The following is a 13,909-nucleotide window of genomic DNA, read 5'->3' as shown; positions in this document are numbered from 1 at the left end:
TGCAGTGGCATAGCCACAGGTGGGCCTGGGTAGGCCAGGGCCCACCCACTTAGGGTACAGGCCCACCCAACAGTAGCACACGTTTAGTGGTAGCTGGTTTGTACAACAGCCAAGGACGTCAGAAGCAGAAGGAAGCCTTTTGCGAAAAGAATAGGACCTCGGCTGGCAGGGGTTGGGGTCCCCTGCCAGCAAAGGCAGGCGACGGCGGGTTCGCGGCGGGAGGGGGGGGTCAAGAGGGTCGTCAGCAGGGGGGTCCAGGGCCAAATCTACAGGGGCCCAGGCCCCCCTGGCCCCACGTAGTTACGCCACTGCTTCCGAGTCTATCCCCATTCACCTTCATCCTATGCCCCCTCATTCCAGAGTTTCCTTCAATTGAAAGAGACTTGTATCCTGTGCATTTATGGCACAGAGGTATTTAAATGACTATCATATATCCCCTCTCCCACCTTTCTTCCCAAGTATAGATATTCAAGTTTCAAGTTTTATTAAAGATTTACTATCCCGCCTATCAGGCAAGTGCCTAGGCGGTTTACACTCTAAAAGGTATGTCTTGACTACTAAACTTATAAATACTGCAACAATACATGAAGAAAAGGGAAAGGGGGTTGAACTACAAACTTTATAGGAAATCGGGGTGGGGAGGAAAGTAAGTGGGCAGGGAGTGCTGGAGGTTGAGCAATTCAGGCGGGGTCATCCCCACGGTCTCTGCGTATTAAAAATAAGAAAATGCATCCATGAACAGGAAAGTCTTGAGGTCAGGGAGGTTTAATGGCAGTGCCAGTTTGTTTCAGTGTTCTGGTCCCTGTACGGAGAAAATAGCTTACCAAGTGTGTTCACGTCCAGTGGCGTAGAAAGGGGGGGGGGGCGGTGGGGCGGTCCGCCCCAGGTGCACACGCTGGGGGTGGGCTCGCTGGTTCCCTGCTCTCTCTGTCCCGGAACAGGTTTACTTCCTGTTCTGGGGCAGAGAAAGCAGGGAAGCAGCAGAGCCGACGCAGCTCCCAGTGACGTGCACTGGGGGCGGATCGGCACTCCTGCATGCCCCCCGCTGAAAGGTAGGGTGCATTTCGGGGGGAGTGCGCTCCGGAGGGGGGTGCGCCGTGCCCTGCACTCGGGGGGGGGTGTGCGCAGCGGCAACCCGCCCCAGGTGTCAGGCACCCTCGCTACGGCACTGTTCATGTCTAATATCACGAAAGGATGGAATGGCTAGCCGGTTTTGGAACGACGAACGAAGACATTTTTGGATGGTATATGGGATCGGTAATCGTGAGAGGTAAGGTGGTTCATTAGATTGGTGGGTCTTATATACCAGTAATAAAAATTTTATAGATGATACGATGGGGAAATGGAAGCCAGTGTGCAGTTTATAAGAGAGGGGTAACACAATCATGTTTCTTTTTTCCAGTTATCAATTTTATGCAGTGCATTTTTTTCTAGCAAAAAAGGTACCGGTACTCAAATGCTAGGCCACTCTTCAGGGGTGGGGTGATCACTGAGGGACCCACCCCACAATAGCCAGACCCCCTGCAACCAGTCACAGAATCTATGACAAGGCAGAATTGGTGTGTAGAGCAGTGGCGTAGGAAGGGGGGGCAGGGGGACGGTCCGCCCGGGTGCACGCCGTTGGGGGGGTGTCGGCTCCGCTGGTTCCCTGCTCTCTCTGTCCCGGAACAGGTTTACTTCCTGTTCCGGAGCAGAGAGAGCAGGGAACCAGCGGAGTCGACGCAGCTCCCAGTGACGTGCACTCGGGGCGGACCGGCCCTCTCGCCCGCCCCGTTTCCTACTCTAGTGGTAAGAATGTGCTCCGGGGGGGGGTGCGCAGCGGCGAACCACCCCGGTTGTCAGCCGCCCTCGCTACGGTACTGGTGTAGAGCCTGAGATCTTTCATTAAAACTTGGGGTCCAATAGGTCAATCTTAGCAGACCATGGAAAAGGTGCCGGTACTCAGTACCCCCAAGTACCCCCTCAAAAAAAGCCCTGATTTTATGGCAGTATATTGGATTACTTGTAAATGTCTAATATCTGTGGTTCTAAGACCTAAAAACAATGAATTGCACTAATTGACATCTTTAAGTCTGTCCACATACACTTTATGACGAACAGCACTGACCATTTTAGTGGTGGCCCTCTAGATGACTCCATCCTGTTTATATCTTTTTAAAAGTGCCATCTCCAGAATTGTACACAATATTCTAAATGAGGTCTCACCAGAGTCTTATACAGGGGCATCATCACCTCCTTTTTTTCCTACTGGTCATTCCTCTCCCTATGAATCCAAGCATCCTTCTAGCTTTTCGCCATCACCTTTTCTACCTGTCGGGCCAAGTTAAGGTCATCACATATGATCATCCCCAAGTCCCGCTTCTCTTTCATGCACAGAAGTACTTCACCCCTAAACTGCACCCTAAAAAGAAGTGGTGGAAAGGAAAGTCTGCTTAATCCTTATGAACCTGAAATTGACTTCTGAGAGTGTCTATATGTGTGAAGAATGTCTTCATGGACGGGGGGAAAAGGGGGGAAGGGGAAGATATGGTTTTTGATGTGGCATTAATAATATGGTGAAGAAGGGAAGGGGTGTGGGGAAGAGAAGAGTTTTTAAACAAAACCACAACAAGTGGCCATGCCCACTTTTCAGATATGTGCAATTGAACATCGTGCTTTATATAATAGCGAGATGCATATGCAAATTTTAATTGCCAATGTCAATTATTGGTTGTTACCACCCAATTATTGATGTTTCCAGGCTCATTAGTCACTGGCTCCCAATCAAACAACGCATTGCTTTCAAAATCTGTCCACAAAATTATCTATGGTGAAGCCCCGGGATACATGACAGACCTGATCGACCTCCCAACCAGAAATACATCCAAATCTGCACAAACGTACCTAAATCTGCACTACCCAAGCTGCAAAGGACTCAAATATATATCAACCTATGCTTCCAATTTCTCCTACATAAGCACACGACTATGGAACGCATTACCAAAAGCCTTGAAAACCACGTTCGACCACCTACACTTCCAGAAAAATCTAAAAACTAACCTGTTTGAAAAGGCATACTCAACCAATCCATCATAAACGCCTGATCTCTGCAACATAACAAACCTAACATAAGTACATAAGTAATGCCACACTGGGAAAAGACCAAGGGTCCATCGAGCCCAGCATCCTGTCCACGACAGCGGCCAATCCAGGCCAAGGGCACCTGGCGAGCTTCCCAAACGTACAAACATTCTATACAATCAAGCCATTGTGACATCACTAATGAGGTTGGCTCTTATTGGTGGAATGAGCCACTATGACATCACAATAGGTTAAATCACTGCTCTATGTAATAAAAGTGAGCCAAGTAGAGGACATAAGTACATAAGTAATGCCACACTGGGAAAAGACCAAGGGTCCATCGAGCCCAGCATCCTGTCCACGACAGCGGCCAATCCAGGCCAAGGGCACCTGGCGAGCTTCCCAAACGTACAAACATTCTATACATGTTATTCCCGGAATTGTGGATTTTTCCCAAGTCCATTTAGTAGCGGTTTATGGACTTGTCCTTTAGGAAACCGTCTAACCGTCTAACTCTGCTAAGCTAACCGCCTTCACCACGTTCTCCGGCAACGAATTCCAGAGTTTAAGTATGCGTTGGGTGAAGAAAACTTTTCTCCGATTTGTTTTAAATTTACTACACTGTAGTTTCATCGCATGCCCCCTAGTCCTAGTATTTTTGGAAAGCGTGAACAGACGCTTCACATCCACCTGTTCCACTCCATTCATTATTTTATATGCCTCTATCATGTCTCCTTTCAGCCGTCTCTTCTCCAAGCTGAAAAGCCCTAGCCCCCTTAGTCTTTCTTCATAATGTATGAAATGGACATTACACAACTCTTCCGTTGAACGATTCCCTAATGTGGCTGTACCACATGAACTCTGTACAACATCACTTTGTATTTGTTTACACCGGAGTATGCAAAGGCCTCTCCAGTACTATGTAAGCCACACTGAGCCTGCAAATAGGTGGGAAAATGTGGGATACAAATGTAACAAAGAAATAAATAAAACTGGCAGGGAGCTTCTTTCTAGCATGCCATTCCCAGTAAAAGAGGCTAGTGCAATGTGCGACTGCAAAATTCCAAACAGTGGCGTAGCCAAGGGTGGGCCCAGGTGGGCCCAGGCCCACCCACTTTGGGCTCAGGCCCACACAGTAGCAACACACCTATGACATGGCTGGCAGGGATGCCCAAGGCCCACAAGCCGAAAACTCCCCAACAACTGTCCCTCCTGCATACCTTGTAAACAGCAGATCTTTGCCTGCAGCGAGCAGTGACTGATAGATACCGTTTACACCGGCCCCACAGCCTTCCCTCTGAAGTATTCCCGCCTATGCGGAAACAGGATGTTTCATCACAGGGAAGGCTGTGGGGCCAACATGAGCAGTGTGTATTAGTTGCTGCTCGCTGCCGGTGAAAATCTGCTATTTTAAAGGTATGCGGGGGAGGGGGGATGTTTGAGAGACCATACGGCATGCAGGTGAGAGAGGGAGAGACCACATCACTTGTGGGGCAGGGCAGAGTTCTTCTGCCCACCTATCTTGGACCCAGGTCCACCCAAAACTGTGTCTGGCTATGCCCAATTCTAAAGCAGGTGTTTTTTGGCTGTTTAAACTGACAGTGTATTGGGATTTAAAACATTTCTCTTACTACTACTACTACTACTTAACATTTCTAGAGCGCTACTAGGGTTACGCAGCGCTGTACCGTTTAACAAAGAAGGACAGTCCCTGCTCGAAGGAGCTTGCAACTAATGGACAAAATGAGCAGACAGTCAATTGGGGCAGTCTAGATTTCCTGGATAGAGGTGTAGTGGTTAGGTGCTGAAGGCGACATTGAAGAGGTGGGCTTTGAGCAAGGATTTGAAGATGGGCAGGGAGGGGGCCTGGCGTATGGGCTCAGGGAGTTTGTTCCAAGCATGGGGTGAGGCAAGGCAGAAAGGGTGGAGCCTGTAGTTGGCGGTGGTGGAGAAGGGTACTGAGAGGAGGGATTTGTCCTGTGAGTGGAGGTTTCGGGTGGGAACGTAAGGGGAGATGAGGGTAGAGAGATAGTGAGGGGCTGCAGATTGAGTGCATTTGTAGGTTAGTAGGAGAAGCTCTTCAGCTTTGAGTGCTAGAACTGCCAGGAGTGAAGTACAACAGCAACCGTAGACCACACAGAAGACATGTGGAGAGCTGGTCGGGGTCTACTTACTGCTTGAGTTGGCCAGTTCCTTTGGACCAGGTGACATCGGTTGAACAGCACAGGACTGGCAGAGGCAGTCTCTCCCATTAAACGTTACACGATCTCCTGGTGGAAATGGGCGTCTGGAAAGGAAAACAACGCACATAGTTTCTAAAGGTCATTCTAGTAATATCAGTATTGTTATCTGTTCATTCTGTCTGTGCTGCAATCAATATCTTCAAGAAACTCCAGCCAAAAATGTCAGAAATGTGATCCTGGCAAAGGCTGAGAACTGGCCAGCATTCAGAACGCAAGTGCATCTAATTTCAGAGGAACCAAGGTTAGCACCATTCATCTTTCCTTCCTAGAACATCCTGGAACTAGAAGAGACAGGACCGGACTCGGCCACACCCACAGGACCACCACCACCCTCCTTCTGTATGTATCACTGGTTACCAACACTGACCCTCACAGCTGCCAAGTAAGCCTGGTTTTAAAGGATGTAATTCAGCCAAGTTCTTGAACTAAATGTATTCAACATTTCTCTCCTGCATATTCAGAGAATATCTTAAAACACCTGACTAACTGGAGACTATGAGGATTGGTTGGATATTAAAACCAGAGCTGTATGGCCACCCCAAATCTGGGCTGCTAGGGGGCACGCAATGAAACTACTAAGTAGTAAATTTAAAACAAATTGGAGAAAATATTTCTTCACTCAATGTCAGAGAATGTGGTAAATGGAGTGGCCTAGTTGTTACAGTGGTGGACTTTGGTCCTGGGAAAATGGGTTCGATTCCCACTGCAGGCACAGGCAGCTCCTTGTGACTCTGGGCAAGTCACTTAACCCTCCATTGCCCCAGATACAAATAAGTACCTGAATATAATATGTAAGCCGCATTGAACCTGCTATGAGTGGGAAAGCGCGGGGTACAAATGTAATAAAAATTTTAAAAAATGCAGTTAGCTTAGCAGGGTTTAAAAAAGGGTTGGCTAAGTCCATAAGCCATCAACATAGACTTGGGAAATTCACTGCCTATTTCTAGGATAAGCAGCAAAAAAAAAAAAAAAATCTGTTTTACTCTTTTGGGATCTTACTAGGTACTTGTGACCTGGATTGGCTACTGTTGGAAACAGGATACTGGGCTTGATGGCAACACTTACGATCTTCTTAATTAATATTTCCGATCACACAATAATAGTTTCCAGCCTTTGCTGTCTCTGGCTTCATGTTCAGGCTAGGCATCGGTTTTTTTTTCTCATTCTCTTTCTTGTGTCTATTTATATTTATTATTCAAACTTGATGTAGTGCCCTATCGGGCAATCAGGTCAAGTCGGCTTACATTGAGATAAATCAAGTCTAATCAAAAGGAAGAAAGGAATGCCAATAAAAATAATGCAGAAGGCAATCACTCAGGTAAAGATAGAAGGGCAGAGCATAACAGCCTGCGTACAAGTGCTGAGACTAATGGCCCAGAGCTGAAAGCAACTGCCCAAAGCTGCTTCAAACAGAATGTTTTAACCATGGTCCTAAATTTAGGAAAGGACGTTCAGAGCAAAGGTAGCGGGGGAAGATCAGTCCATAATTTGGGGGCCAGGAAGAAACATGCAGTCTACCCAAGCCCCTGATAGTTAATGCCAGGGCATGGGCTGGCTCCTGGCATTGAACATTTGGGTTTCAGCAGTCATTTCGAAGTTAACCAGGCTCTGGCCGATATTCAGTCCAGCACCCGGTTAACTTCACCGCATCAGCCTTTGTGCCAGGGGCGTAGCTACGGGTGGGCCTGGATGGGCCCAGGCCCACCCAGTTTCGTCTCAGGCCCATCCTCACCTTCTCCCACCCCCGCCGTAGCGCTGCCTCCTCTCCTGCACTTCGCGGTGTCTGTCTCCCACCCTCACGGCAGCGCTTTCAATTTGCTATCAGCGCTGCCTGCCTGACAGCTGACAGATGCGACGCGATGTCCTCCTGCTCCGGGGCCTTCCCTCTGCCGCGTTGATTCAACTTCCTGTTTATGCAGGGTGGATTGCATGCGGCAGAGGGAAGGTCCCGGAGCAGGACGTCGTCGCGCCGCGTCTGTCAGCTGTCAGGCAGGCAGCGCTGATAGAGCGCTGCCGCGGCAGTGGGAGACGGAGACCATGAAGTGCAGGAGACGAGTCAGCGCCATGGTGGGAGAAGGTGAGTGGAGGCAGCGTCGATAACTTTAAAGGTGCTGTGCGCTGCGTGTGTGTGGGGGGGGGGGGGGGGGGGGTTGGGGTTGTAGTGCCCACCCATCCAACCCGCTGGCCCACCCAAAAATTGTCTTCTGGCTACGCCACTGCTTTGTGCTATCCTAATTTTATGGATCTATATTACGATAGTGCCATCAAACTACAATTTTATATATAAAAATGGATCCTCAGACGGCCCATTAGTGAATAACTTCATTCAAGCTAAACTCTGGCCAATATCCTCATGAATCCAGCCTTCTTTCATTTTTGTATATTTTTGAATTTTTCAAAATTGTTTCTCAATCGATATCTTTTTCAATCAAATGTGTACCGCTTATCTTACATACAAATTCAAACCTCAGTGCCAGGCCACCTCTCCCGACAATGAATTCATGTTTCGGCAATCTGCGTCAGGGTCAAGGTACCAAAGAATTTAGATGTTGAGCTTAAGTTAAGTTAAGTGGACTCTAAACTACATTAATGTGGTATTTCTACATTTAATTACCATATATACTTATGTTAGGGTCAAGGGGAGGGGGTCAACACTCAGCTGTCGTAAACCTCTGCAGAGTGCTTTGCTGATTTTTGAGGGGTTCTGGGTAGTAAGAACCGAAAGGATTTACTTGCAAATGGTGCAGGCGAAACAGTTCGGATGGTAGGTTTTCCCCAGGGCTGTCACCACCTCTCCTTCTACGAATTCTCCACAGCCATTACAGCGAGTCCCATACATGCGCTGGTAATCCAGGGTGCAGAGGTAGTCCCCGTTTTTAATGAAGAAGCCTCCCTGGGCCAGGTCACAGCCACAAACTGAAAAAAAACAAACAAACAAACAACAAATCCCATTAGAAGAAAATCTACAGCCTTTGGAAAGTTGGGAAAGGGTCAAGTGAAGTGGGATCGTTCAGGGTCAGAGAACTGATAGTCCAGAAGGTTTTTATTTATTCATTCATTCATACTTGTATCCCGCAATTATCCAAAAACGGTTTTAGTTCAACGTGTTAGTGAAAGTTAAGCCAAAATAGAGATATTTACAGTTCCTGAGTCCAAGGTCTAGACAAGGCAAATCCTGAGGACCAGTGAGGGAAGGGGATGGGATCTGATATTCTACCTTGCTGTGGTTACAATCAAAGCAGTTTACATATTATAATACAGGTTCTTATTTTATACCTGGGGCAACGGAGGGTTAAGTGATTTGGCCAGAGTCACAAGGAGCTGCAGAGGGAATTGAACCCCAGTTCCCCTGGATCAAAGTCCACTGCACAAACCACTAGGCTACTCCTCCACTAGCAACATTCCATGTAGAAGCCTGCCCTTGCCGCACAGGCTTCTGTTTCTGTGCAGGACGTCAGACTCACAGAAACAGAAGCCTGTGCGGCCGCGTTGCTGATCTGCAAGGGCAGGCTTCTACATGGAATGTTGCTAGTGGAATAGCAACATTAACATTCCATGTAGAATCTCAATAGTAGCAACATTCCAGAATCTCAAATAGTAGCAACAGCAACATTCCATGTAGAATTTAGAATCTCAAATAGGGAAAGGGAAATGGGACTTGATATACTGCATAGGCGTAGACTGGGGGGGGGGGGGGGGGGGCAATGCCCCCCCAAACGACGAGGACGTGGACTGGCGCTAGAATGAAAAAAAAAAAAAAAAAAACAAGCAGGCACGCGCTCGTCTCCGTCCGCTTCGCTGCTTCCCTGCCCTCTCTGTCTGCGTCCCGCCTTCCTCTGATGTCATTTCCTTTCGGGCAGGACGCAGACAGAGAGGGCAGGGAAGCAGCGAAGCGGACGGAGACGAGCGTGTCTATCTACCCCTCTCTTCCTACCCTCCGGCGCAGGCAGCACCAATCTTCTCTAAGTCTTTCTTGTTCCTGGCAGCGGTAGCGACGTACACGCTGCCTTCAGCTCTGCCCCGAAGCCTTCTCTTCAAGTTCCTGTTCCCGCATAGGTGGGAACAGGACTTGAAGAGAAGGCTTCCGGGGCAGACCGAAGGCAGCGTGTATACGTCGCTACCGCTGCCAGGAGCACAGAAAGGTTGAAGAAGACTGCTGCCTGCACCGGAGGGAGGGAGGAAGAGAGGGGGTAAACGGAGTCACGATCCTGGACCTCGCGGGGGGGGGGGGGGGAGCAGAGGGAAGATGAATGGGACTGGGAGGGTGGAGAGCAGAGGGAAGGAGTAAGAGATGGATGGGACTGGGAGGGTGGGAAGCAGTGGGAAGGAGCAGGAGATGGGTGGGACTGGGAGGGGTGGGAAGCAGAGGGAAGGAGCAAGAGATGGATGGGACTGGGAGGGGTGGGTGGGGAGCAGAGGGAAGGACCAGGAATTGGATGGGACTGGGAGGGTGGGAAGCAGAGTGAAGGAGCAGGAGATGGATGGGACTGGGAGGGTGGGAAGCAGTGGGAAGGAGCAGGAGAAGGATGGGACTGGGAGGGGTGGGAAGCAGAGGGAAGGAGCAAGAGATGGATGGGACTGGGAGGGGTGGGTGGGGAGCAGAGGGAAGGACCAGGAATTGGATTGGACTGGGAAAGGAGGTGAGCAGAGGGAAGGAGCAGGAGATGGATGGGACTGGGAGGGGTGGGTGGGGAGCAGTGGGAAGGAGCAGGAGATGGATGGGACTGGGAGGGGTGGGAAGCAGAGGGAAGGAGCAAGAGATGGATGGGACTGGGAGGGGTGGGTGGGGAGCAGAGGGAAGGACCAGGAATTGGATTGGACTGGGAAAGGAGGTGAGCAGAGGGAAGGAGCAGGAGATGGATGGGACTGGGAGGGGTGGGTGGGGAGCAGAGGGAAGGAGCAGGAGAGGATGGGACTGGGAGGGGTGGGGAGCAGAGGGATGGACCAGGAGATGGATGGGATTTGGAGAGGTCAGGCACAGCAGAGGGAAGGAGCAAGAGATGGATGGGACGGAGGGATGGTGAGCAGAGGGAAGGAACAGAAGATGGATGGGACTGGGAGGGGTGGGGAGCAGAGGGAAGGAGCAAGAGATGGATGGGACTGGGAGGGGTGGGTGGGGAGCAGAGGGAAGGACCAGGAATTGGATTGGACTGGGAAAGGAGGTGAGCAGAGGGAAGGAACAGAAGATGGATGGGACTGCGAGAGGTGGGGAGCAGAGGGATGGACCAGGAGATGGATGGGATTTGGAGAGGTCAGGCACAGCAGAGGGAAGGAGCAAGAGATGGATGGGACGGAGGGATGGTGAGCAGAGGGAAGGAACAGAAGATGGATGGGACTGGGAGGGGTGGGGAGCAGAGGGAAGGAGCAAGAGATGGATGGGACTGGGAGGGGTGGGGGGGGAGCAGAGGGAAGGACCAGGAATTGGATTGGACTGGGAAAGGAGGTGAGCAGAGGGGAAGGAGCAGGAGATGGATGGGACTGGGAGGGGTGGGGAGCAGCGGGAAGGAGCAAGAGATGGTTGGGACTGGGAGGGGTGGGGAGCAGAGGGAAGGAGCAAGAGATGGATGGGACTGGGAGGGGTGGGGAGCAGAGGGATGGACCAGGAGATGGATGGGATTTGGAGAGGTCAGGCACAGCAGAGGGAAGGAGCAAGAGATGGATGGGACGGAGGGATGGTGAGCAGAGGGAAGGAACAGAAGATGGATGGGACTGGGAGGGGTGGGGAGCAGAGGGAAGGAGCAAGAGATGGATGGGACTGGGAGGGGTGGGTGGGGAGCAGAGGGAAGGACCAGGAATTGGATTGGACTGGGAAAGGAGGTGAGCAGAGGGAAGGAGCAGGAGATGGATGGGACTGGGAGGGTGGGGAGCAGCGGGAAGGAGCAAGAGATGGTTGGGACTGCGAGGGGTGGGGAGCAGAGGGAAGGAGCAAGAGATGGATGGGACTGGGAGGGGTGGGGAGCAGAGGGATGGACCAGGAGATGGATGGGATTGGGAGAGGTCAGGCACAGCAGAGGGAAGGAGCAGAAGATGGATGGGACGGAGGGATGGTGAGCAGAGGGAAGGAACAGAAGATGGATGGGACTGGGAGGGGTGGGGAGCAGAGGGAAGGAGCAAGAGATGGATGGGACTGGGAGGGTGGGGAGCAGAGGGAAGCCTACTGGAAAGAAGACACTGCATAAAACAGAAGACACTGGGATCAAAGCGAATAGAAAAACTACATGATCAGACAACAAAGGTAAATAAAAGTTTATTTTATTCATAATTTATTAATTGAAATGTGTCAGCTTTTTGAAATGTGCATCTGTGATATGTATATATGTATATATGCAAATGATATGCTAATATGCTCCGCCCATTTTTTGCCCCCCCAAATGAAACAGTCAAACTACGCCTATGATATACTGCCTTTCTGTGGTTTTTCCAACTACATTCAAAGCGGTTTACATATATACAGGTACTTATTTTATACCTGGGGCAACAGAGGGTTAAGTGATTTGGCCAGAGTCACAAGGAGATGCAGTGGGAATTGAACCTGGTTCCCCAGGATCAAAGTCTGTTGTACTAACCACTAGGCTACTCCTCCACTAGCAACATTCCACGTAGAATCTCAGATAGGAAAAGGAAAATGGGACTTGACATATTGCCTTTCTGTGGTTTTTGCAACTACATTGAAAGAGTACATTTACTACATAGTAAATGGAGGGTTAAGTGACTTGCCCAGAGTCACAAGGAGCTGCAGAGGGAATTGAACCCCAGTTCCCCTGGATCAAAGTCCACTGCACAAACCACTAGGCTACTCCTCCACTAGCAACATTCCATGTAGAAGCCTGCCCTTGCCGCACAGGCTTCTGTTTCTGTGCAGGACGTCAGACTCACAGAAACAGAAGCCTGTGCGGCCGCGTTGCTGATCTGCAAGGGCAGGCTTCTACATGGAATGTTGCTCGTGGAATAGCAACATTAACATTCCACGTAGAATCTCAATAGTAGCAACATTCCAGAATCTCAAATAGTAGCAACTGCAACATTCCATGTAGAATCTCAAATAGGGAAAGAGAAATGGGACTTGATATACCACCTTTCGGAGGTTTTTGCAACTACATTCAAAGCGGTTTACATATATTCAGGTACTTATTTTGTTCCAGGGGCAATGGAGGGTTAAGTGACTTGCCCGGAGTCACAAGGAGCTGCAGTGGGAATTGAACTCAATTCCCCAGGATCAGAGTCCACTGCACTAACCACTAGGCTACTCCTCCACTACTAGTACAATGTCTAGAGAACAGAAAGGGGGAAATTAGAAACCAGAAGGGAAAACAAATACTAAAAAAGGGGAGTAGTTATCAAGCTGCATTACAGTGACAATATGTACATTATTTGCCTCTGAACATGTTGCGCTACCATAACACAGCATTATTTAGGTTACCACGGGGTACACAGTAATAGGATACAATGCATGCAAAACACCTCATTTCTAGACGGTTTCTACAACACAACTTGTGGTGAATACTGAAAGCCGTGTTCTAGCTGGAAAAATAAACTTTACCAAAGCTGGAGTTCTTTTACAGTCCGAAGAGGACTGGACCACCAAGCTGCGGCCTGATACTCCCAGGCCACATCTTAAAAGGACTGTATATAGCTTGTGCGAAGTGCCCCCCACACCCAAGCATATCCCCTTCCAGAGTCCCCTCTCCAAAATCAAGCCCCTGCCACCAGGGCCGCCAAGAGACAGGGCCGGGCCCGGGGCAAGGTCGCCCCCAGGGCTCTGCCGCCACCGCCCCCCCCCCCCCCCGAGGTCGTCATCATCGCCCCCCTCCGTCCACCACCGGGCCGGGCCCCCCTGAATTCAAATCATAGCGCCTCACCTTGACCTCGCTCCGTGTGAAAAAAGCGCAGCAGCGGCAGTCTGCAGATTGCCTCCCTTTGGGCCTTCCCTCCCCGTGTCCCGCCCTTGTCTGATGTAACTTGCGCAAGGGTGGGATACAGGGAGGGAAGGCCCGAAGGGAGGCGATCTGCAGACTGCCGCTGCTGCGCTTCTTTCCCACGGAGCGAGGTCGAGGTGAGGTGCTATGATTTGAATTCAGGGGGGCCTGGCCCGGTGGTGGATGGAGGGGGGCAGGTGGAGGGGACTGCGGCGCCAGGCCCCCCTTGGAGGCCTGGGCCCGGGGAATTTTGTCCCCCCTGCCCCCCTCTCGGCAGCCCTGCGTGCCACTGGAAGGCTTCCTCCTAAGTATTGAACCCCCCCCCCCCCCACCCAATAGGCTCCTCCTAGTGGGTTTGGGCAGAAGCAAACGCCAGTTGCTCCTGCCCTTCCACTGCCAGGTTCAAAATGGTGCTGGTGACCTCTGGCAGTAGATTTGTGGTACAACCACTATGGATCATGTTTCCATATAAGGCTGGGGGGAGGGGCCTATCATCTGGGGTTTCAATACTTGAAGGAGATCTTATGGTGAGGGGGGGGGGGGACTTCCAGAGGGGAGAGGGCCTTGATTTGAGGAAGGCTTCAGGTCGGAGGCTCCTTACTGGGGGGCTTTATTTGGGAGGGAGAACTCTGGAGGGGGTTTGTGCTTGGGGGGATGTTGGGCCATCTCATGGGTGCTATGCGCAGCCCA

General features: G+C 50.6%; 1 protein-coding gene across 1 annotated transcript in view; it reads right to left on the bottom strand.

Moving 5' to 3' along the window:
• LOC115471043 (actin-binding LIM protein 1-like) overlaps window positions 1–13,909 on the bottom strand; it is a 264,144-nt gene that overhangs the window by 32,358 nt on the left and 217,877 nt on the right. The window contains exons 3-4 of the mRNA XM_030204711.1: window positions 8,036–8,219; window positions 5,235–5,347 (exon numbers count right to left, since the gene is read on the bottom strand). Coding sequence (XP_030060571.1) covers window positions 5,235–5,347; window positions 8,036–8,219 — 297 coding nt within the window. The remainder of the gene's footprint in view (window positions 1–5,234; window positions 5,348–8,035; window positions 8,220–13,909) is intronic.

The sequence above is a fragment of the Microcaecilia unicolor genome, chromosome 5 (assembly GCF_901765095.1).
Source record: "Microcaecilia unicolor chromosome 5, aMicUni1.1, whole genome shotgun sequence".
NCBI classification, from domain to species: Eukaryota; Metazoa; Chordata; class Amphibia; order Gymnophiona; family Siphonopidae; genus Microcaecilia; species Microcaecilia unicolor.
This window is presented reverse-complemented; position numbering and strand designations above follow the sequence as displayed.